A 21291-nucleotide genomic window follows, 5' to 3' on the forward strand; every position below is an offset into this window, starting at 1 on the left:
GCACCCGATTGGCTTGAAACCCGGAAGTTCCGCTCATTTTGGTTTGTAAACAAATGGATGTGAATGCGTCATGTTATCGTCTCACACTCCCTCATTTAGCCGCGAGGTTTGGCTTAATTAAATAAAAGAGAGTCGGTATATTCTTATTTTTCTGGTTAGAAGTTAATTCTGGCGCTATGAGTAGCCTCTCAGACACCCAGGCTCGGTTCTGTCGCAGTTCGGGTTCAGCCTGCAGCCCTCCTCCGCCGTCTTCTTGCAGTTCATCGCAGCCTTTTAACGTGTTGGACTCGGCTGCAGAGCTCATGATGGTCCACGGAGACTTCCAGGCGGCTTTTGACGCCTGTAACGCGGGTCTGGAGAAGCTGGGTCGCCTGGAGCCAGAAGATAACAACAGGTGAGACATTGACTCGTTTCACCGGATGTTCACTTTAAAAGCCTGTTTTTGTGTTGTTGTTTATTATTTTATTTTTTATTTGCAGGTGTGCAGATTTAAAGGCTGGGTTCTGCATGCTGGGGGTCCAGGCGCTGGCTGAGCTCAATCAATGGCAGGGGGTCTTCTCCTGGGTCCTACAGCACTATGAGCACCAAGAAGATGTTCCTGCTAAGATCATGCAGCTGTGGTGAGGAAAGTAGTGATAGTTTTTGATTGAAAGTAGTTGTTTGGAAGTAAATGTAAAATACTGGTGCAACTCGGGCACCATGATAAGTCGTTCTGAGTGTTTTCCTGTTAATAAGCATGTTTTATTTTTGAGAAACGCGCTTGCTTCAGGTGAAGAACCTTTTTTTTATTATTGTAGTTTCAAACTTTTTTTAAATCAGGAAATAAAAGAAGAGAAAACACAACTGCTAATAAGAAAAATGTTTAAAAGGGGAAAACACCTTTGTCTACACCATAATGTGTTCTTTGTTATTCTAAGTAGACTCATTCAAAGCATGATATGATGTTTTTTTTGCAAATATTGTGCATCCATCCATCTATCTTTTTCTAGGAATTACTAGATTTAACCACATGTAGAAATAACTGCCATGAAAAAAAATATAGGAATCTTGTGAAAATTTGATCTCACATTTCCCTCAAATACATTCAGAGAAGCCGAAGGAGAACCCAAAGAAAAAAACAAGTTACTGCCACTTTAAAGCAAAACATATATAATGTATCAGCGAGATTGTCCTTTTTCTTCCACGTTTCTAGCATCCTTCTGTACTCCAAGGTGGGGGAGCCTGCCGTGATGCAAGAGGCAGCCCGGGTTTGGTTACGCTGCCCGTCCAACGTCCGAGCCGCTGGGTTCCGGTCGGTGGCAGAGCTGTATCTGCTGCATGTCCTTGTGCCTCTCGGATACCTGGAGGAGGCGCGGGAGCTCGTCGCCAGTGAAGTTGGTAGCGTTGCGTTCACAGAGGAGCAGAGACAAACTGCTTTGGATGTCGTGGAAGAAAAAGCAAGACAGAATCAAGAAGACCCTACAAATCCCGAAGTCACTTCAGATTCTGAGATTGCTGCACATCCGGCTTCAACTCAAGGTGTTTTACCTCAGCTCCACCCTTACTTGAATTATACATGATCACACACATGGAAATAACAGCAGGGGATCTTGTTCGGTATGTTTTGCAGGTTCTTTACTCCAAAAACTTGACACAATGCTCAGGTGTTTATACAGAAAATGCCCAAGAACCGGTTCCGGCTCATTCCCTCTACGGAAAGTCTTTCTAGCAGCTGTTCTCCTCTACATGCTTCTCTTCCGAATGGATCCAGGTTGGAGGAGTTGTTCCCGTTCTCAGCAAGTTTTAAAAATATTATTCGATAGGAAATAAACATGTTTGCTGTTTTTGTGTTTCCTTCACAGCTTTCCCGTCGTCCTACATGTGGATTTCCAAGCTTCTTAAGTTGATCAAACGGATGTGGAGAGCCATGTTTGCACCACATTATCAACCTCTCACCTAGAAGAAGAAGAAATTGGACATAAAAAATATGCTGTTAGATTTACAATATATTTAATGAAATGTTTAATTTTGTAAGAATGATTTACTTGATTGATTAAATGTGAAAAAGCTGATTGAGAACAACAATTTAGTCCAATGTGATATAATTTTTTGTGTATATATGAAAATGGTTCACCAGCCCAGGCGATTAATGCGGATACACTTAACATATATGTATAGAAAATTAGGTTGAAATTTTCACTTTGGATGAGGTTTTAAAAGAAGATGCAGACAAGTCTAACTCTTGCCAAATTTGAAAGCACAAACCGTTCCTCTTTTTTGTTAACCACATTAGTTTTTCTTTCTATTTATTTGCATGTAAATAAGACCACAGACATCTAGTGACCTTCAGTCAAAAGCAGAGTTGGGTGCACCCGTCTGTTAAACTTGGCTAAATAAAGCGGGTGTCTTTGAAGAAAGAGTCAACACATACCCTGTTCCTGGGTGAATATGTCTGGAGTAGATGTGTGTGCATGTTTGCAGTTGCAAAGGTTTCACAACGAAAGAAAGTAGGAACTTCGAAGCACTCAGCTGTAAAATCAAGAAGAAAGTAAAGAAAATGCTTCTGAATCCTATAGGGTGTTGCTTTTTTTTTTTTTTTTTTTTGTTTAGGGGCAGCTGCCAGTGGTCGTAATGTTTTGCCTGATCGGTGCAGGGTTAAGTTTCGTTTTCAGGGAAGCGAGTGAAAACGAAAGTAAAGCAGCTGATGGTGATGAGACGGAAATGCAACCCAGCTGATCCGCGTCGCCAACAGGACAACTGCAAGCCGCTCGTGGTTCTGTTCGGAACCTGCAGCCGAACTTGAGCCGAATAATCATCCTTTGTTCTGATGTCTTATCTCTTGAAACTATGCCAGAATGTGGCGCACAGGTACCTCGGTAGGTCAACTCACACTGTCGCGGCTGTTTATCACAGTACAGAAAGAAACGAGCACGGAAAACTTTATTGTAATAATTCAGTTTATTAAAATTTGAATGTTTGTATTGGTAAAACCAGTTTAATATGAATTTTAATGTATGAATGACCTGAAATACGTTCGCATATTATTAGATCAGCCAGCTAAGGAGCTAAGGTAAAGTGCTATGTTGACTATTTGCTTCCTTACGGGTTTATTTTAGTTTTTCTGTTGTTTTGTAGCTAAAATTTTTTCTAAATTATTGAACACATTTGTATGATGATGGCTACCAACGAGTCTTTATCATGGTGGAGGAGTTTTAACCCGCTCTTCTTTGCTGAATTGTTTTTATTCAGCCAATTCGGAGGGTGTTCCAGTACAACTAGATTTAAGTTCAGACTTTGACTAGTCCACTTCTCAACCATTTATAGGACAACATGCTGGTTTGCTATGGGTCATTTGTTCTCTTTCTGCATAACCCTCAAAGTTCTAGTCCAGTAGGAATCACCCAGCTCTGGATATGTCAATATTTCCTAACTATTCCGTGTCCCATTTTCTAAATATTGTCCCCCTTCTGTATATTTCTTGTGTCCTTCTTTTGTATATTTTTGTATTTCCTTGTGTCCTTCCCTATTTTATCTCTTTGTTCCTACTGTGTTTTCTCCTGTCCTTCCTTCCTTGTGTCCTTCTTTCATCCCTCATGTCCTCTCTGCTATTTATGAGAAAGGACAGAGCAGACTCTACCTCCTGAAGACTTTGGCTTCACCTTAATATCCGTATAGACCAACGATTCTTTAGCCAAAGCAGAAATGCGTCAGCGGTCGCCATGATAAGTGCCGTCCAAATAGTGCAGTCAGTAAGGAAGGAGGTAGGGAATGGAGCCTGTAAGCTTCCTCCCACGGCTAGTTTAGCCTAGGAACCACCCCACGTCCCTAAGTGAAGCTAAGAAGCTATAAATTGTCCCATAATCCTTTGCGTGACATGACGTATAAGCACAGCCCGCCTCACAGAAATCAATGAAAATGACTGGAGAGAAGAGAGCGGGACCTTGTAGTTAATTTTTGGAAGGCTGTAGGCCCGGATTTGACTAGAATCATCCATGAGCTATAATTATGGATATGCAGATGGAGCCTTTCTTTAACTCTGTGGTGGCATCAGCCTTCTTTGGTGTAGTCATTTGGGGCAGCACCTTATCTGTAGCTGAGAAGAAGCGGCTGGTTGAGCTCATTAGGAGGGCCAGCTTTGCCATGGGATGTCCCCTGGACCCAGTGGAGGTGGTGAGAGGCAGAAGGACTGTAAGGAAAAGCCCATCACTGATTGGCAATGTCTCCCACCCGTTCATGTAGCTGTTGCAGAGCTGAAGAGGGCTTTTAGCGACCGACTGCTGCATCCTAGATGCTCTAAGGAGCTTTTTCCACAGGTTGTTTCTCCAGGGTGCTGTTAGACTTCATAATCTCCGCTGCTCCCAACAGACTCGATAATTGTTTACATCATGCTAATGGTTGCACTGGTTCCTATCTGATCATTAATAATTTACACTGTTCCCAGATGTTGAGGAAACTTGCACATTCCTTGGCTATTTCGGGTCGCTGCTACACAATAATGCATGTTGCATTTTGTGATATCGGGTGTTATGTAAATAGGCAGGAGTCTTTTCCACTGTGCAATATTTAATCTTGTATTTACTTTTTTACATTTTGTTCTTGGTGTTTCTTTAGAGCTATTTTCAGATTAGACTAGTTATTTTTTTCTTCTTTTTTTAATTACTAACAGTTGTGTATAGCTTTCTGTTTCCTTATAGCAGGACAATAAAGGAATTATCTTTTTCTTCATTCCTTCTGTCCTTTCTCGCATCCTGATGACACATCTTTTGTTTTTCCTTCTTTTCTTCCTATAACTGTTTCTTCTGCTCTTCTTCCTTCTTCCCTCCCTTTCATCTTAATTTCCTTTATAAAACCATCTTCTTTCTTCCATACATTCTATTCTTCCTTGTTACCTTCTGTTCTTACTTGTTCTCTTCATTCCTTCTTTCTGTCCTTTCCTTCCTTGTGTTCTTTCTTCCTTTCTGTATGGCTCTTTTGTGGGATCCATATTTAAAGCCCATTTGCTTGAACTTTAGTGTTTTTATAATGGGGGTTTGTATGTGACCTCCTGGATTAGTCCAGTCACACACAGACAAAACCACTTGACTTTTGGACAAAAAAAATAAAAAATATGGAAAAACAGTGAGAGGGCAAGTGGTTTTTTACAGCACTGTATATTAATTGAACTTTTTTTAACTACTAAAATAAATGTTTTGATGATATTCTAATTCACTGAAAGGCCCCTTCAATGTGCACTCTTCAATATGAGGATTAATGTTTTGTGTCATTTGATGTCCTTTTTTTTATCTCCATCAGTAGTGAGAGGCCTCAATAACTACTACCTGTCCTGTTGTGTGAACACTTTGCTGCAGACCCTCAATGCTACTTGGGAACTAGCAGATATATTAGAGAAGTAAGTAAATTAACCACATCTTCTCCCTTTAAAATGCAAATAAAAATGGAAACACAGATAAATAATTTGATTGTGTCCCCATGCGCCCCTTATCTAATCCCACCCTGTATTTATAAAGGAAGATCAATAAATTTTGTGAATTTCTTGAGGTGGGAAGATGCTGGTTTGGGAGCAGTTGGTGAAAATGTTCCCTTCCAGCTAAAGGGAGTCCTGAAGGCCATGCGAGAAAATTGTCCTCAGCCTGCTCCACATAAAGACTTCCTCCACTGCTTGGACAGAAACTGCATTCGACGTAAGAAACATATCTTTTACACAGCAGATGTGTCACTCTGATTACTTTTAACAATGCTGTTTTGCAGTTCAAACGCAGCACGACGCAGACGAGGTTTTCCTCTCCATTCTGGATTTGATGCAGAGGCAGATGGATGACAGAGCACTGGTTGGGCTTCATTCCTAGAGGCTTTCTTTTATCCATCCTTAAGTGCATCATCCATTCAGGATTTTCTTCTTCTTTTTTTCTTTTTTTCTTTTTTTCTTCAAGGCTCTTGAAATCCAGAGTCTGTACAAGATTTCCGTGGAGACACAGCTGCAGTGCTTGGAGTGCAACGCCGTTCAGACGCAAAACAGTCACCTGCTCAGCCTGCCTTTGCACATAAGGGAAGACCAGAACTCCCTGGTACGTTTGCTTTTGTTGTTCATCTCAATGTACTGCCTGGCTCAAGGGTCCCTGCTCTAACTCTGAACCTTTTTCTTTTCAGGAAGACTGCATGAACTCCTTCTTTCAGCAACAGGAGCTGAAGGGCATTAACTGCTGTCTTTGTGCACAATGTGAAACCAGGACGCCATCCAGACAGGTCAGGATGGGCTCAAGTGCTTTCCAAAGAAAAGTCCTTACCTCTGCATCAGCACAGACAAAGTGGGGTTGTGTTGACTATGAACGAGTTATCAGTGTCTGAACTCTCCTCAATCAATCAGTCTTTATTTTAAATGTTTTGCATAAGAAGAAAACGGGAGGTTGTTAAAAGTAAACTAATAATGATAAAAAACACAAGTGTGAAAAAGTAAAGAGAAAAACATGCAGTTAATAAAAGTGACAATGGTTTGAAGAACTAAAGAAACACACAAAAGACAAGCCCAAAAAAACAAAAAAATAAAAAAAATGTGACATGTGAAATTTACAAGCGACTTTAGACAAAAACAAGCCCAAAGTCACAAATAACAAGCAGACTTGGCAACAGAGGCAAAAATCATTTCGCACAATGACCGTAGCTAATAGCTATTAGCAGTAGCTTGGTACTGTTGTGTAAAATTTTATTGATGTATGTAACTCCAGCAGCTACTGTCATTGAGCTGCACAGGCAGTTATTACTTTTTTTTCCTTTGATAAACAAAATCATCCCATAACAACTGCTTTTTGTAGTTTTGATCTAAATATAAATCTAACTACACGAATTGTTCATTTTTGAGTTGTTTTAGCCTCCTTCGTGTTTGTCAAACAGATTCTGTTTTAAGTTATTTCTTGATTCTACTGGTTTAGGTGTGTATTGTGAGAACGGTGTTGATGTCATATCTTTAAAACTTCAGCCAAACTAAAGTGTTCCTCTAAATCTGTTTTTCAGGGTGTCAAGGTCCGCTCTTTGCCTCGAATCTTGTGCATACAACTGAAACGATTTAGGAACTATCATGGACGCACCCTAAAACTCGACTGTAAAGTCAGTTTCCCAGAAACCTTCGACTTTTCTGAGATTCACAAAGAAGCTTTCTCCACAGACTTTACTCAGGTCCTTGATTTTTCTGATCAGTATCTGGATATTGTTTTTTTTTATTTATTTATTTATTTAAATTAAAATGTTAATGTTTTCTTGCAGAATGACTGCAGGTACACTTTGTATGCTGTCGTCGTTCACTCTGGCACGGCAACGTTTGGACACTACACCGCTTATGTCCGCCACAAAGTGACCAACTGCTGGCACTATGCAGATGACAGCCACGTGTCCCAGGTATATATAAATCTCTCACTGCAATTAGTATTTTTTTTTAAATAGACATGTACACAAATTTTTTTTATTAATAAATTATATAAAACAAACATTTTACTTTATATAATATCTAATTTAGCCAACAATTTGTGCATAAACCCTTGAAAGAAGCACACATTTTTTTATTAGATTTTCTTTTCAGTTGCCATTTTACTTTCATAAATTGGTGTGAATAAAGCCTGATTACATTTTGAAAGTTACAGAACATTACAATAAAAATTACAAATGTTTGTATAGTGTGCAATGCTTTGCTTTGTAGATGGTTTCTCAGGAACCAGTGACTAAAATCTTTGGTTTTCGGCAACAATTCTACCCATAATGGCTTACTGTGTAATGTGTTTGGTTCAGTCAATGTTAAGTATAGTGTTTAATATTTATCCCTATTTTGGGTTTAACCTTTAATATACAAGAAAGTGACAGAACCACATCAATCTCCAGCCTCTGAGTCATGATGGTGGAATTGATGACTAAAACTACACTTCCTACCGTTGACTGGACAAAAAAAGAAGGAATTATAAAATAGTTAAAGATTTACTCACTAGATCACATTTAACACGTTTTTCAGTACATGTCTTACATAAAAATCAATCAGTGAGGGAGGTGTCTGACAAGATTATTCTTAAATTTATTTTGCATTTGACAATTTTCCGGCTTCTATAAAACAAAGTTGTATAATTGCAGAGGCAAATCTTTAATTAAATCAATATTTGATTTTTTTTTTTTTTTTTGGAAACTCACAGTCTTCTTGGGAAGGAGTGCAGAAAACATATGAAGGAGGTTACAGGTAACTGTCTCAGGATGTTTTGTTTGTATTTTGTAATTTATTAGAAAATGTATGGATTTGTAGACAACATTCTAAGATCCTAAGAAAAGTTGGTTAATAGGACTGCTTGATCATTACAGCAATTCAAAGAGATTTAAGAATATACTAAAATAGAAGAATAGAGTAGCCTTTATTGTCATTGTACAGGGTGCAACTCCCTTTGGGATATATATATATATATATATATATATATATATATATATAGCAAATTGGTCTTTGTAAATCACCTATATTTGTTAATCATTCTCAATTACTTGAGCTCTACATGATTTCAGCAGCTATTTAGGCATTTATACTAAACTTGGCCCAATCAGTCTTGGGTCTAGTTTTATTTTCCTTTTTATAAATCCAAATACATAAGTATTCCCTAGATGTTAAATGTTTGTGGAAAACCATAGCTAAGAATTGTGTATATATTACATTTAATCCAGACAGATGTTTGTCTGATTTTTGATAATTACCTAACGGCTCTAGGTGCTACCAGGTGCTTTTAAAGTTGAATTTTAGATTCCACAAATGAAACTTAAAGCCCTAAAACTTTCATTCTTGCTGACATCCTGAAGCTTAATAGTTTTACCATTATATTTTTGAACACTCAAATACCAGGGAAATCCGCCTCCTTGGCCAGGTTGCCTTTGACAAACTTGTATTCCAGTTTTGGTTGTAACTCTGTTTCTCTTCTCAGTGGGACTGCATATATGCTAATGTACAGAAGAGATGGCGAACAACAGGATATTTCAGGCTGAAGACTCTGAAGATTTAAAGGAAGATAATACAGCATAGGAAAAGGGGAAATATTAATTACAGATATTATTTTTATTATCTCTGGTGAAAGGTTACATATACTGAACAATTTTTAGCACTTTAAGAGATTTGCCAGGAATTTAAACACATGCACCAATTTTTGATAAAGGCCAGAAGATGGCGCTCCAGCCTTAAAATATGTTCTACGAGAACACAAACACTTGTGTTTTGTGCTACTGTTTATTAAGAGCATCTAAGTATTGTACTGTATTTTCTGATAACAACAAATACAAACTTTGATTTGAAATTACTTAGACCAAACAAGCTTGATTTGTATTTTAGAAATGAAATAAAATGGATTAAAGTAGTTTCTGATTGCTGTGCAGCAAGTGTGCACACATTTCCAGACACATAATTAACTTGGAAAATAACAGGTAGTGGTCATTTTGCACATTTGGTATTATACCTTAGCAATTTTCTGCTGTCTTTTTGGACCTGACTTATAAAAAGTCAGGTCCAAAAAGACAATATAAAAATAAATCCTATCAGTCTACCTAAACAACATAATCACAACCTAAATTACATAATGGCTTTCATATGTGGTGGATTGTTTTTGTTCTGCTCTTTTTACTTTTGGGGTTCCTCAGGGGTCTGTGTCGGGTTTTCTGCTCTGCATTTTATGTACGCTGTCTTTTAAGTCTGTCCTTGGATTCGTTTACCAGTTAAATGTTGTAATAAAAATCCTTGTTGAAATCCCATTGACAAAAACCTGAGTGAATTTGAACTTTCTGAGTCTGAATGATAAGGAGCTGCTTTTCTGCTATATAACCTCGACTTACAATAATTGAATCACCAATAATTTCAGCTCTTAGTAGAAAATCCTTAAGGAGATAATCCGGTCCTTTTGGGACTTTAATCCTAATCACACCTGAGTTAAGCAGCAGGTCAGTGACATTATGACCTCTGCTTGATATCAGTTGTTGCCACCAATTATGGTAAAACCAGTTTTTTTTTATTTAGAGATCACACTTTTTCCAATTGAGGTGCTGCTGGTTTAATTATGTTTTTTTTTAATTAAGGAAGCCATCATTTGAAAACTACACTTTGTATTTTCTCAGGTTTTCTGATATTAATATACGAGTGACGTGTTAACTAGAGGAAATCTTGCTGTGGAGCTGGTTAAAAACAAAAGCACAATGTTATCTTACCTGCATATATATCTGCTTTTTTTTTTTTTTTTTTTGCAGCGCTGGGTTAAAAATCTCGTTCATTTGGTCATAACTCCAGTGTTTTCACGACAAAAATCTTTTTTAAATAATCGTGTTGGGAGCAGATTTCATGTCAGAGAAACTTATGTTTTTAGCAACCATAATTCCAACAGGTCAATTAGTTAAAAAATAGAAACTCTCCGCAGGTTTCTGTTTTATAAAGATTGTTCAGTTGTGATATTTTTCTGGATTTATCCAGCTTGATAGTAATTTTTATTGTTTTGTTTATTTCAAAAGCAAAACTCTTGTTTTGTCTGTACACTCCATACATACACCATATAGTGCATAAAAATCAGCAGCTTGTTTTTCTTTTCATAATTACCCATTTTAGTTTTTGCTCAGCGACATGTTGATGCAGTCAGGATGTTGGCAGGACGCCTGTTTGGAGCCAAAGCAGCAGCAGCTCCTCCTCTTGTCCTTTTTCTGACCCCGACTCAGATAACAAGCCAGACAAAAAGAGGGATTCCTCCTCCTCAGCGCCAAACTTTGGACCCCGACAAATGTGAAGCTGACGAAACTAACCCACAACGCCACCAAAACAAAGTCCCACCCATGGTGAGAAGAGTTTGAGTTTTTTTTTCTTTAAAAATTGTAATTCCTCTTTTCAAATTCTTTATGACCTCTAAAAGGCTCTAAAAGTTTTATTCTTTGAAATGTACAGCATATCCTAAGAATTAAATCTTTATTCAAAGTGTGCATTATACGTTATAAGTTACATTCAAGGAACATGTATGGAAATTTGTATCTTTTTATATGCACAAAGTGCTTTTTTCTTTTTTTAAGAACAGGTGAGAAGCAAACTAATTGACACCTTTTATTCTGGTAAGGGTAAAAAAAACAAAAAAAAAAAACAAAAACAATTTAAAGTGTTGATGCTCCAGTTAAACACGATGAGAACCGTTTTTAACAAATGTAGAAAATCTGTGTTGAATTTTCCCATAAGTTGTCTGCTGGCCAATGTTGTTCTAAAAGCTGATCGACATCAGGTCGCAAAAGAACCCAGAAGACAATTGTCTCAGTTAAGATCAGTATTTATGATTAAATTATAAAAGCCCCATCCTACATTTTTCCAAAAAACGGCAACAACACAAAACAATGATCCTGAAAACTTTTGAGAAAATGTTTTGTGGAAGAGACAAAAGAGGATTTTTTAATTTTTTTTTGGAAGGTGTGATTCCAGCTACATCAGATGTCAACCCGGACAACTTGCTGTAATCATTGGAACGATGAATTCTGCGCCATTGTAGAAAATTTCAGCGTTCCTCCTCATTGATTTGAAAGTCAGTGTCACAAACCCGTTTTAGTTGGCAAAGATGGCCCAACCAGTGATTAGCTTTAGGGGGGGAATTATTATTTTTTCCACACAACCCCTTGTAGACGTGAATAGCTTTTTTTTCCCTTTTAATAAACAAAAGTGCCATTTCGAAACTGAGTTATGTATTCACTCAGGTTATCTTTATTTGAGACTAAAATTAGTTTAGTATTAAAAAAAAACAACAAATGGTAATGGTAAATGGGCTGAACTTATATAGCGCTTTGATTAGTACTAATAATTAAAACAAACTAAAATGAAATTAAAAAAAAAACGTCAGAATGTGAGTTGGTCTGTGAGATCACGCGTCTCTGAGGCTTTTATTTTGAAGGTCCAAGCCGGAACTGTTCGTCCTTATTCCGGTTGACGTTGGTTGCCGCTTCCGTTCCCGCATGAGCGTTTGGAGCAGGAGGGCAAGACGCCGACTTCACGCCCAGAGAAATGTAAGCTTCACTTTTAAGCTTTTATTCGAGATAAGTAAAAGAGAAATAAAACTTTTTAATTTGTGGAGAAGTTTTCAACACACGCAGCGCACAGGAAATCTCCCACCGGTTAAAACTGGTGCGTTCAAGGTTGCCGGGAGGTTTATCATGTTCGCTCATAAAATTTTATATAATATATATTTTTAGGAATATTATGTTTAAGACTACTAACCTTACTGCTACTGACGCAATTTTCTTTTTGAAATGTATTTAGGTTTAAATTTGTGTTAAGCCTGATCCATATTCAAAATAGTAGCTAAACAACTAAATAAAAAAACAAATCTTAGGTATTTGTTTATTTTTTTTATACACGTAAAAATGAGATATTGCAGTACACAAACTGTATTTTAATTAATTTGTATTCAGTGTAGAGCAAACCAGAACTGATATACTAATTAAAACTTTTTTTTTTTCAATTAATACTGATCTAAGATAGTCCGAAACAAGGAAAACTGTAATTTATTTCTTTACTGATAAAATATTTGAATATAGTTAGGAAAAATAGTTAAATGTCTACTTTTATTAGCCATTATCTGATTTAACTCAATCTCCTGCAGAACTGTTTGCAGTCTCATCTTTTTTCTTCACATTTAAGGAAAGTTGTGTAACTGACCTGCAGCCTGGTTCCTCCTTCAACTGTGTAAGGTTAAAAGTCACTTCGGCAAGCGTGACACAACTTTGCTGTTTGATATTGTCCAGCAACTGGAGTTATGTCCAGCTTTTAACACAACTTTATATTGCGTATGAAGTATAATTTTACCCTGACAATGTTTAAGTAGGGTTAGGATGTTATTTAAAATAGCACCGTTTCACAACAGGCAGATCACAAGACACACTGATTTTAAATTAATTTTGACTGAACTTGGACCAATTTCCTCGTAATCCAATTTAATAAAACAGTAAAACAGTCTCATTACATCCATTGGGCATTTAACCCCAGCTGGTAAAAAGCTATTGCATTGGATAATTTGCTTTACAGCAATCCCTCCTCCCTCAGAAGCATGTTGGGAAAGTGGAAAGGAAAGAAGATGCCACCAGAGGGAACATCACCAGATTATATTAGCAGCTGATGTCTGACAGAAGCTCAGATGGAAGCACTGAGCCAGGAATCATTTTAACGGAGAAGAAAAACATAGAAAGTACACAGAATTATTGGCAGCAATATCTCCATCAATGTTTCAATTAAAGGAGGAGACACAGCTACACACAGGCACACTGAGCCAGTGATCCTTTCTTTTAGCAAGTTTGCTTTTAGGTCCAGCAAAAAGACACAACTAAACACAGAAGCATGTGAGCCAGGGGTACTTTCTATAGGAATGTAGCGGTATGTCAGGAAAGGGGCTAACAAATTCAAAATTACTGGGCCAGGGGGTAAAATAGCGTACATATAGTTAGTGGCAGCAATGGTGCCATCATTGACTCCACTCAGGAAAGAAGTTCTGCCAAGCATAGATCAACTGAACCAGGTGTACTTTATGTGGTAAAGACAAACAAATAATACACAGAATTAATAGCAACAACTGCTCCACCAATTTCTCTTGGAAAAATAACCCCAACACACAAGAACTGGGCAAGGAGTACTTTTTATGGATGAAAAAAAGAGAAAGTACAAAAAGTAATTTAGAGCAATGGCCTTCGTCCACAAAAGAAAAGCAGCCAAACACAGAGCCAGGTTTACCTTTTATAGAAAGAAGTACAAGGGGGAAAAAACAAAGATTTGTATAACAGTGATCCTTGACCAGTTTGTTTTGTCGTCCTGCTCTTGTTCAGGTTGTGGAGAAGATCTTTGTTAGCAGTGCTGCTGGCTGTGGCTGTGGGGGTTTACCTACTGCCGTCTCCTATAGACCCCAAACCGCACATGTAAGTGTTGAATCCTTCACATTCATTAGAGTTTCCTTACCGGTTTTATATTAATGTTGTTAACAGTGTTCTTGTTCAGTCTGAAGGGGCCTCCACCAGCGCTTGAAGGGCCACTGGCTGTTAACACCCGGCTGCAGAATGGCCGCAGGTTGTTCACTGGAATACTACATGGACCAGAATCTTTTACTGCCGATGGGAATGGTGAGTCTTGTCCCCTCTGAAATAAGCATAAATTTTATACCAGACATTTGAACTTTGCTGTATCTGATCCATTAAAATATTCTAAGTTCCTCTTATTTGCCAGTTTATATTTTGTTCATTTGGTTGCATTGTGTAGTTTTCACCACTAGATGTCCCTAATTTCCAATGACTTTACCTTTTAATATGATTGTGAGAACACAGCTGAGTTTCTGCTTTCAGAAACTGAGGTCAAAGTAGTTAAAGTTTTTATTGCCCGTCCTTGTTTATTTCAGGTAACGTGTACACGGGAACCGTCGACGGAAAGCTGTGGAGAATCGGTCCCGATGACGGCCTCACCCTCATCACACACATGGGACAGGATCTACCTGAATGTGGTTCGGATACTTTACTCTGTTTGTTCAAGGCTGATAGTATCCTTCCTGTTGTATCTAAAGACCTGGGCTTGCTCTCTTTATACTGACATTGTAGATTCCAGTGTTGTAGTACTCGAGTCCGAGACTCGAACTCGAGTCCGAGTCATTAGCTAAATTTAGAGACTCGTGACTTGACTTGGACTTGAGCACTGATGACTCGAACTTGGACTCGGACTCCTACATTCAGATCATTCTGACTCGGAAATTGAGAAAAAGACTCAACTTTTTTTTATATCATTAGGCTATAATTTTAATATGTCATTAGAATATTATTTGGTGTATGATTTTAATATCTAAATGTCGTACCGCGCACGTGACGTCACCATCTCATGAGCAACGCCCCTTGCCGCTAAGGAAGGGCAAACAGTGTGAGAGCGCACGTAGCAACCAGCCATTACACATGCAACAGACACAACTATATGACCGACTTTACAGCTGTTAAACTTTCACAAGAGGATGTCCAGGCGCCCATTTTACTGGTAGAACTGTGGAACAACATACCAACGTTCAGCTCAAACGATGGCTTGAGTGTCGAGGGCTTAGAAAGACTGGAAACGGGCCGAGTTGATAGGAAGGTAAGTCGTTGTTTTTCTCCTGCTTGGTGTTCATGCCGTCATCGGCCGTTTTTTTAGGCCCGAGCAGCGAAGCGCTGCGAAGGCCTATTGTATCTGTGTTGTTTAATTAGGCCCGAGCAGCGAAGCGCTGCGAAGGCCTAATTATTAGGCCTACTGATTGTATTGTATCTGTGTTGTTTAATTAGGCCCGAGCAGCGAAGCGCTGCGAAGGCCTATTGTATCTGTGTTGTTTAATTATTAGGCCCGAGCAGCGAAGCGCTGCGAAGGCCTATTGTTTCTGTGTTGTTTCTTATTATTATTATTATTATTATTATTATTATTATTTTTATTCTGCCCCCCTAAAGAGGGGCCTTTTTGGGGGCTTTATCATACTCAAAAACTCACCAAACTTTGCAGATGCATGGGGACTGTTTAAAAATTTTGTATTTTAAGGTCGTCACAAAAATCTAAAGAAAAATGCCTCAACGGCGCCACCTAGCAATTTTCAAAGGACCCTTTGCTATTCACTTACTTCGTCGTAGAGACATGAGATTTGGTACAGTGTTAGAGCTCACCAAGACGCTCAGAATTTACAATTAATGTCATAGTGCAAATATCACAGGAAGTCGGCCATTTTAGATTGAAGGTCTGATTTTGACCCGATTTTTGACGTTTACAGCATTGGTATTTGATCGAACTCCTCCTAGGGATTTTGAGCGAGCGGCTTGAAACTCGGTCAGTCTGATCATAAGGCATGGCCAATTAAAAGTTATCAAAACGGTGAGTTTTTGAGCATGCTGAAGGGGCGTTGGCAGGGGTCAAAGTTCACCAACTCGCCATGAAACACAAAACTGTTATATTTCATACACAAAAACTCACAGAGCCACCAAACTTTCAGTAGTTGATCACCACTAGGTCTTCTTTAATATCCAATGGTCAAATGATGACATTGCTTAGGCCACGCCCCCTGACAACAGGAAGTGTCATGTTTGTTGTAAGCGGTCGCTATGTTACCCCTCTGAGCTAATCAACATGAAACTGTGTCAAGAGACAGAAGACATATTGGTGTGCTGTGGATTCCAGCCCCAAGTGGATTCCATGGAGCAGGGCGGCGTGGTGGCGTGGGGAAGTCACATCAAACCATATATTTTTAATCTTTTGACAGCATTATTTGCTCAAACCTGTCCACCAGGTGGCAGCAAGAGACCACAAATAAACCACAAACCAAGTTGTCTTGTTCAGTAAGGCAAGGCAAGGCAAATTTATATATATAGCACAATTCAGTACAAAGACAATGCAAAGTGCTTTACATGATTAAAATATAGCAAAATAAAACAGAATAAAAGCAAGTAGGGATAAAATGTAGATAGAAAAAAGAACAAAAAAGTGGTGATTCAGTTAACTAGAACAGTTGAAGGCAATCCAAAACAAATGTGTTTTTAATCTTGATTTAAAGGAACTCAGGCTTTCCGCACCTTTACAATTTTCTGGTAGTTTGTTCCAGATCAGTGGAGCATAGGAACTAAATGCTGCTTCTCCTTGTTTAGTTCTGGTTCTAGGTATGCAGAGTAGGCTGGAGCCAGAAGACCTTAATGGTCTGGATGGTTAATACTCTGATAACAAGTCTGATGTATTTAGGTGCTAAGCCATTCAGGGATTTATAGACGAACAGAAGTTTTTAAAGTCTATTCTCTGATATACAGGGAGCCATGGAAGACTTTAGAACTGGGGTGATGTGCTCTACTTTCTTAGTCTTAGTGAGGACGCGGGGAGCAGCATTCTGGATCAGCTGCAGCTGTCTGATCCACTTTTTAGGCAGGCCTGTGAAAACACCGTTGCAAATATAAACGCATGGATTAGTTTTTCCAGATCCTGCTGAGACATTAGTCCTTTAATCCTGGAAATGTTTTTCAGGTGATAGAAAGCTGACCTTGTAACTGTCTTTAGATGCTTTTGGAGGTTCAGGTCTGAGACCATTACTACTCCAAGATTTCGGGCCTGATCAGTGGTTCCTAGCTGAAGCGACTGAAGCTGTGTGCTAACCTTTGATCTCTCCTCTATTGGTCCAAAAATTATTACTTCTGTTTTGTTTTTATTCAACTGAAGAAAATTTTGGCACATCTACGTATTGATTTCTTCTAGGCATTTACTCAGTGCTTGAACTGGTTCATAGTCACCTGGTGACATGGTGATGTAGAGCTGTGTGTCGTCTGCATAGTTATGGTAGCTGATGTTGTTGTTTCTTATGATCTGAGCTAGAGGAGCATGTAGATATTGAATAGGAGGGGACCCAGGATGGACCCTTGGGGAACCCCACATGTGATTTTTGTAATCTTCGATGTAAAGTTACCTACTGATACAAAAAAGTCCCTGTCCCTTAAGTAGGATTTAAACCAGTGGAGAGCTGTACCACAGAGGCCGACCCAGTTCTCCAGGCGCTCTAACAGAATGGAGTGATCAACAGTATCAAATGCTGCACTGAGGTCCAACAGAACCAGCATGGTGGTTTTTTCCGCAGTCTGTATTTATATGGATGTCATTAAACACCTTAATAAGGGCGGTCTCTGTACTGTGGTGAGCACGGAAGCCAGACTGGAAAACGTCAAAGCGGCTGGTCGTTGTTAAGAAGGTGTTTAATTGTTGAAACACAGCTTTTTCAATAATCTTACTGATAAAGGGGAGGTTTGAGATGGGCCTGTAGTTCTGGAGTAGTAGTTTGTCTAAATTGTTCTTTTTAACAGTGGTTTGATAATTGCTGTTTTTAGGGACTGGGGGGAAACACCTGACAGAAGGGACGTGTTTATTATCTGAGTCAAATCAGACGCTATGACAGGCAAAACTTTCTTAAGGAAAACTGTGGGTAGAGCATCAAGACAGCATGAGGAGGAACTTAGCTGCTGAATGATCTCCTCTAAGCTTTTGGAGTTTATTTGGCTGAATTGGGACATTTTGTCAGGATAAGATCCAGCTGAATACGGCTTTGGTTCTAGAGTTGGTGTGGATGTACAAACTGATCTTCTAATTATCAGTTTATTTATTTTTTAGACTAGTTCCATATGAGAGGTTGCAAGAAAACTTGTAACTTTACTGAATTTGCAGCTTAAGAAGATTGGGTTTGACAGACAACACCAACTGTCCCCTCAATCCAGTGCACACAATACCACAACAGACCTCATCACGCTCTACAGTACATCAAGAAAACTAAATCAACTAAAACAAGTTCACGAGTGCACATGAAATGAAGTTAATCCATATTTGTGTGTCAGAGTGTCTAAGCACTCTCCAGAATTTGACATCTCAGCAGAACCTGTAATAATTATAGAAAGTAACGTTATAGTTGTTCTGCCTTTTGTTAAGACAGCAAGGAATTCATGTCGTGAATACATTACATAAAAAATGTATAAATTATTTATTAGTCAGAGGAAATCCATGCTAAAAACAGTTAGAAACGTTTTGGGTTCATATTTAATCAGAGTGAGACATCACAACTTTGTTAGATGTCTATGTGAATTACGTGAGATAGTGAGTGCTCCCACCTTAAAAAAAGATGTTTGACGTATTTTGCTCTGGTAAAAGCTGCTTTTCAGCGATGAAGCTAGGGAAACTGCTAATGTTGAAGTTGAATTTGTTCTACACGCTTCTGCCTTGGAAAATATTTGTCTTTTTACAAAAAGAATGTTTAAAGCCAGATTTGTGAATAAAGGTTATTCAGAGAACGCAAGAAAAGGAAGCTTTGTGTGGGGAACTTTTGTCCCAACTGTCTAGCTGCAAATGGCCCCAGGAGAGCACAATAGTTTTCTTGAAGTATAATTTTGGAGAAGTAGAAACAAGTATTAATTTCAAAAGGTAGGTAAAAGAGGAAAAAAGTTTTTACAAAATCTTAAAATGTTGGATAGTTGTTATTTCCATCTTGCTGTGAAAATTGGTGAAATTTTATAATTTTTAATGCTTAGATATAAAATTGCAAGGCAATTACTAAAATTGCCGTTTCTTGAAAATGTTTTTTGGCATGCCATACTTTATATTTATAGGTAGCCTAGATGTGCATAATAAAAGAGTGGAACTAAAAGCTGGTCTAAAATTTTTATGGAGCTTTAACTTGCTAAGAGTAATAATGTTAGATGATTATATCTTTAAAATGAGATAACTGTCTCATAAAATGTGATAGTTTACTTGGTCTAAAGAGATGATTCAATTCAATGTTATTTATATAGCGCCAATTCATGAAATATGTCATCTCAAGGCACTTTACAAAGTCAAAATCAATCAGATTATACAGATTGGGTCAGATTATACACATTGGTCAAAAAAATTCCTATATAAGGGAACCAGTTCATTGCATCAAAGTCTTGACAAGTAGCATTCTCTCAAAGAAGCGTAGAGCCACAGGGAGAGTCGTCTACATTGTCCATGGCTTTGCAGCAATCCTACCTACTGAGCAAGCATGAAGCAACAGCGGGGAAAAAAACTCCCCATTAACGGGAAGGAAAACCTCCAGCAGAACCGGGCTCAGTATGAACGGTCATCTGCCTCGACAGACTGGGGGTTACAGAAGACAGAGCAGAGACACAACAAGACAGACAAAAAGCACAGAAGTTCTACATTAGATGGTAGTAGCGGGTGATCTGTCTTCCCTGGATGATGCCACAGCTAACAGAACGCCGGACCAGGTGTACCTACTATGAAGAAAAAAGAAAAATCAAAAAGTTAAAAGCTGAAATGACAACAGTCATTCAAAATTGAAGAACAATAGACCCTGATGTCCTGCAGTAGCCTAAACGTATAGCAGCATAACTATAGAGGTAGCTCAGGGTAACATGAGCCACTCTAACTATAAGCTTTTTAAAAAAGGAAAGTCCAAAGAGCCAGCTTCTAGTGGAGAAGTTCAAGTATCTTGGGGTCTTGTTCATGAATGAGGGGAAGATGGAGCGGGAGATCGACAGGCGGATTGGTGCAGCGTCTGCTGTGAAGCGAGCGCTGTACCGGTCCGTTGTGGTGAAGAGAGAGCTGAGCCAAAAGGCGAAGCTCTCGATTTACCGGTCGATCTACGTTCCTACCCTCATCTATGGTCACGAGCTTTGGGTTGTGACCGAAAGAACGAGATCCCGGATACAAGATCCCGAAATGAGTTTTCTCCATAGTGTGTGTGAGCTCTCCCTTAGAGATAAGGTGAGGAGCTCAGTCATCTGGGGAGGACTCAGAGTAGAGCCACTGCTTCTTCATGTCGAGAGGAGCCAGTTGAGGTGGCTTGTGCATCTGGTTAGGATGCCTCCTGGATGCCTCCCTGGTGAGGTGTTCTGGGCACGTCCCACCGGGAGGAGGCCCAGGGGAAGACCCAGGACACGCTGGAGGGACTATGTCTCTCGGCTGGCCTGCGAACGCCTTGGGATTCCCCCAGAGAAGCTGGCCCAAGTGGCTGGGGAGAGGAATGTCTGGGCCTCCTTTATAAAGCTGCTACCCCCGCTATATTGCTAAAGTGTTCCTTTGGCAATAGTCCAATTGCTAAAGTGTTACTTTTACATTACTTTTGGGTGTGTATCCACCAATTTAGATGTTAAACTTTCATAAAAGCTGTCTTAATGCAAGAAACAAAACCCTTAGACACATGAAATAGCAAGTAACTTTAAAAAACTAAAATGGTTTTGTTAACTTTTCACATTAAGCTGGATTAACAGCTAGTAAGATACCTTTGATTAAATTGGTATACTAATGTTTAAACCAGGGTTGTCAAAGATACGGCCCGCGGGCCGAATTCGGCCCGCCGAACGATTTAGTCCGGTCCGATGGCCAAATGCATTATCATTATTCAACGGCTGTATCTCCTCGCTGCATCGAGCGATCTGCACCAGATTTTTTGTGAGTCGTGGGGGAGCGCTGCCGAACACGTTCGTGTGAATCGCCCAGTGGACGGGCGGGCAAAATGCGTGACAGCATCTGCGGTGGCGGGCGGCCGGCGGTGCGCAAATCCCAGCGGTGGCCAATAGGCCAGAGCGGCGCTTTGCTGCGAGGGCCGCTCATCACCGCTTGCGGTTTTAATTATTATTATTATTAATCTGCCACCCCAAAGAGGGGCCTTTTTGGGGGCTTTATCATACTCAAAAACTCACCAAACTTGGCGGATGCAAGAAGACTGTTTAAAAATTTGTATTTTAAGGTCGTCACAAAAATCAAAACAAAAATGCCTCAACGGCGCCACCTAGCAATTTTCAAAAGACCCTTTGCTATTC

General features: G+C 39.1%; 3 protein-coding genes across 5 annotated transcripts in view; all 3 read left to right on the top strand.

Annotated features, from left to right (window-relative positions):
• Positions 1 to 2: 2 nt before the first annotated feature.
• Positions 3 to 2392, top strand: pex26 (peroxisomal biogenesis factor 26). The gene is made up of 5 exons (XM_012853414.3): positions 3 to 394; positions 480 to 620; positions 1193 to 1518; positions 1610 to 1750; positions 1842 to 2392. Exons 1-5 carry the CDS (start codon positions 177 to 179, stop codon positions 1937 to 1939), a joined length of 924 nt encoding a protein of 307 aa, XP_012708868.2. The 5' UTR covers positions 3 to 176; the 3' UTR covers positions 1940 to 2392.
• Positions 2393 to 2576: 184 nt separating this feature from the next.
• usp18 (ubiquitin specific peptidase 18) lies at positions 2577 to 9747 on the top strand. 3 transcript variants are annotated; one of them, XM_012853413.3, is made up of 10 exons: positions 2578 to 2855; positions 5272 to 5368; positions 5518 to 5660; positions 5728 to 5807; positions 5910 to 6044; positions 6127 to 6222; positions 6988 to 7149; positions 7237 to 7368; positions 8148 to 8191; positions 8916 to 9747. In XM_012853413.3, the coding sequence occupies exons 1-10, from the start codon at positions 2807 to 2809 to the stop codon at positions 8974 to 8976; spliced, it is 999 nt and encodes a 332-aa protein (XP_012708867.2). In that variant the 5' UTR covers positions 2578 to 2806; the 3' UTR covers positions 8977 to 9747. The 3 variants fall into 3 exon arrangements, with proteins under 3 accessions (XP_021166730.2, XP_012708867.2, XP_036004910.1); XM_036149017.1 differs by having other exon boundaries at positions 5275 to 5368; XM_021311055.2 differs by lacking the exon at positions 8148 to 8191 and having other exon boundaries at positions 2577 to 2855.
• A 932-nt stretch (positions 9748 to 10679) lies between these two features.
• The window catches only part of zgc:194209 (strictosidine synthase family protein), a 37616-nt gene continuing 27004 nt past the window's right edge, over positions 10680 to 21291 (top strand). Inside the window, exons 1-5 of the mRNA XM_012853419.3 lie at positions 10680 to 10797; positions 11886 to 11997; positions 13807 to 13896; positions 13976 to 14097; positions 14370 to 14471. Coding sequence (XP_012708873.2) covers positions 11996 to 11997; positions 13807 to 13896; positions 13976 to 14097; positions 14370 to 14471 — 316 coding nt within the window. The 5' untranslated portion in view covers positions 10680 to 10797; positions 11886 to 11995. The remainder of the gene's footprint in view (positions 10798 to 11885; positions 11998 to 13806; positions 13897 to 13975; positions 14098 to 14369; positions 14472 to 21291) is intronic.

The sequence above is a fragment of the Fundulus heteroclitus genome, chromosome 17 (assembly GCF_011125445.2).
Source record: "Fundulus heteroclitus isolate FHET01 chromosome 17, MU-UCD_Fhet_4.1, whole genome shotgun sequence".
Classification (NCBI taxonomy): Eukaryota; Metazoa; Chordata; class Actinopteri; order Cyprinodontiformes; family Fundulidae; genus Fundulus; species Fundulus heteroclitus.

Bases quoted from the DNA above. Each gene is read 5' to 3' on its own strand.
- pex26 (XM_012853414.3), top strand. From the start codon at position 177: ATGAGTAGCCTCTCAGACACCCAGGCTCGGTTCTGTCGCAGTTCGGGT. The intron at 1,519-1,609 runs GTGTTTTACCTC...TATGTTTTGCAG, and splicing joins ACATCCGGCTTCAACTCAAG to GTTCTTTACTCCAAAAACTT. The intron at 1,751-1,841 runs GTTGGAGGAGTT...TTTCCTTCACAG, and splicing joins TCTCTTCCGAATGGATCCAG to CTTTCCCGTCGTCCTACATG.
- usp18 (XM_012853413.3), top strand. From the start codon at position 2,807: ATGTCTTATCTCTTGAAACTATGCCAGAATGTGGCGCACAGGTACCTC. The intron at 5,369-5,517 runs GTAAGTAAATTA...GAATTTCTTGAG, and splicing joins CTAGCAGATATATTAGAGAA to GTGGGAAGATGCTGGTTTGG. The intron at 6,045-6,126 runs GTACGTTTGCTT...TTTTCTTTTCAG, and splicing joins GGGAAGACCAGAACTCCCTG to GAAGACTGCATGAACTCCTT.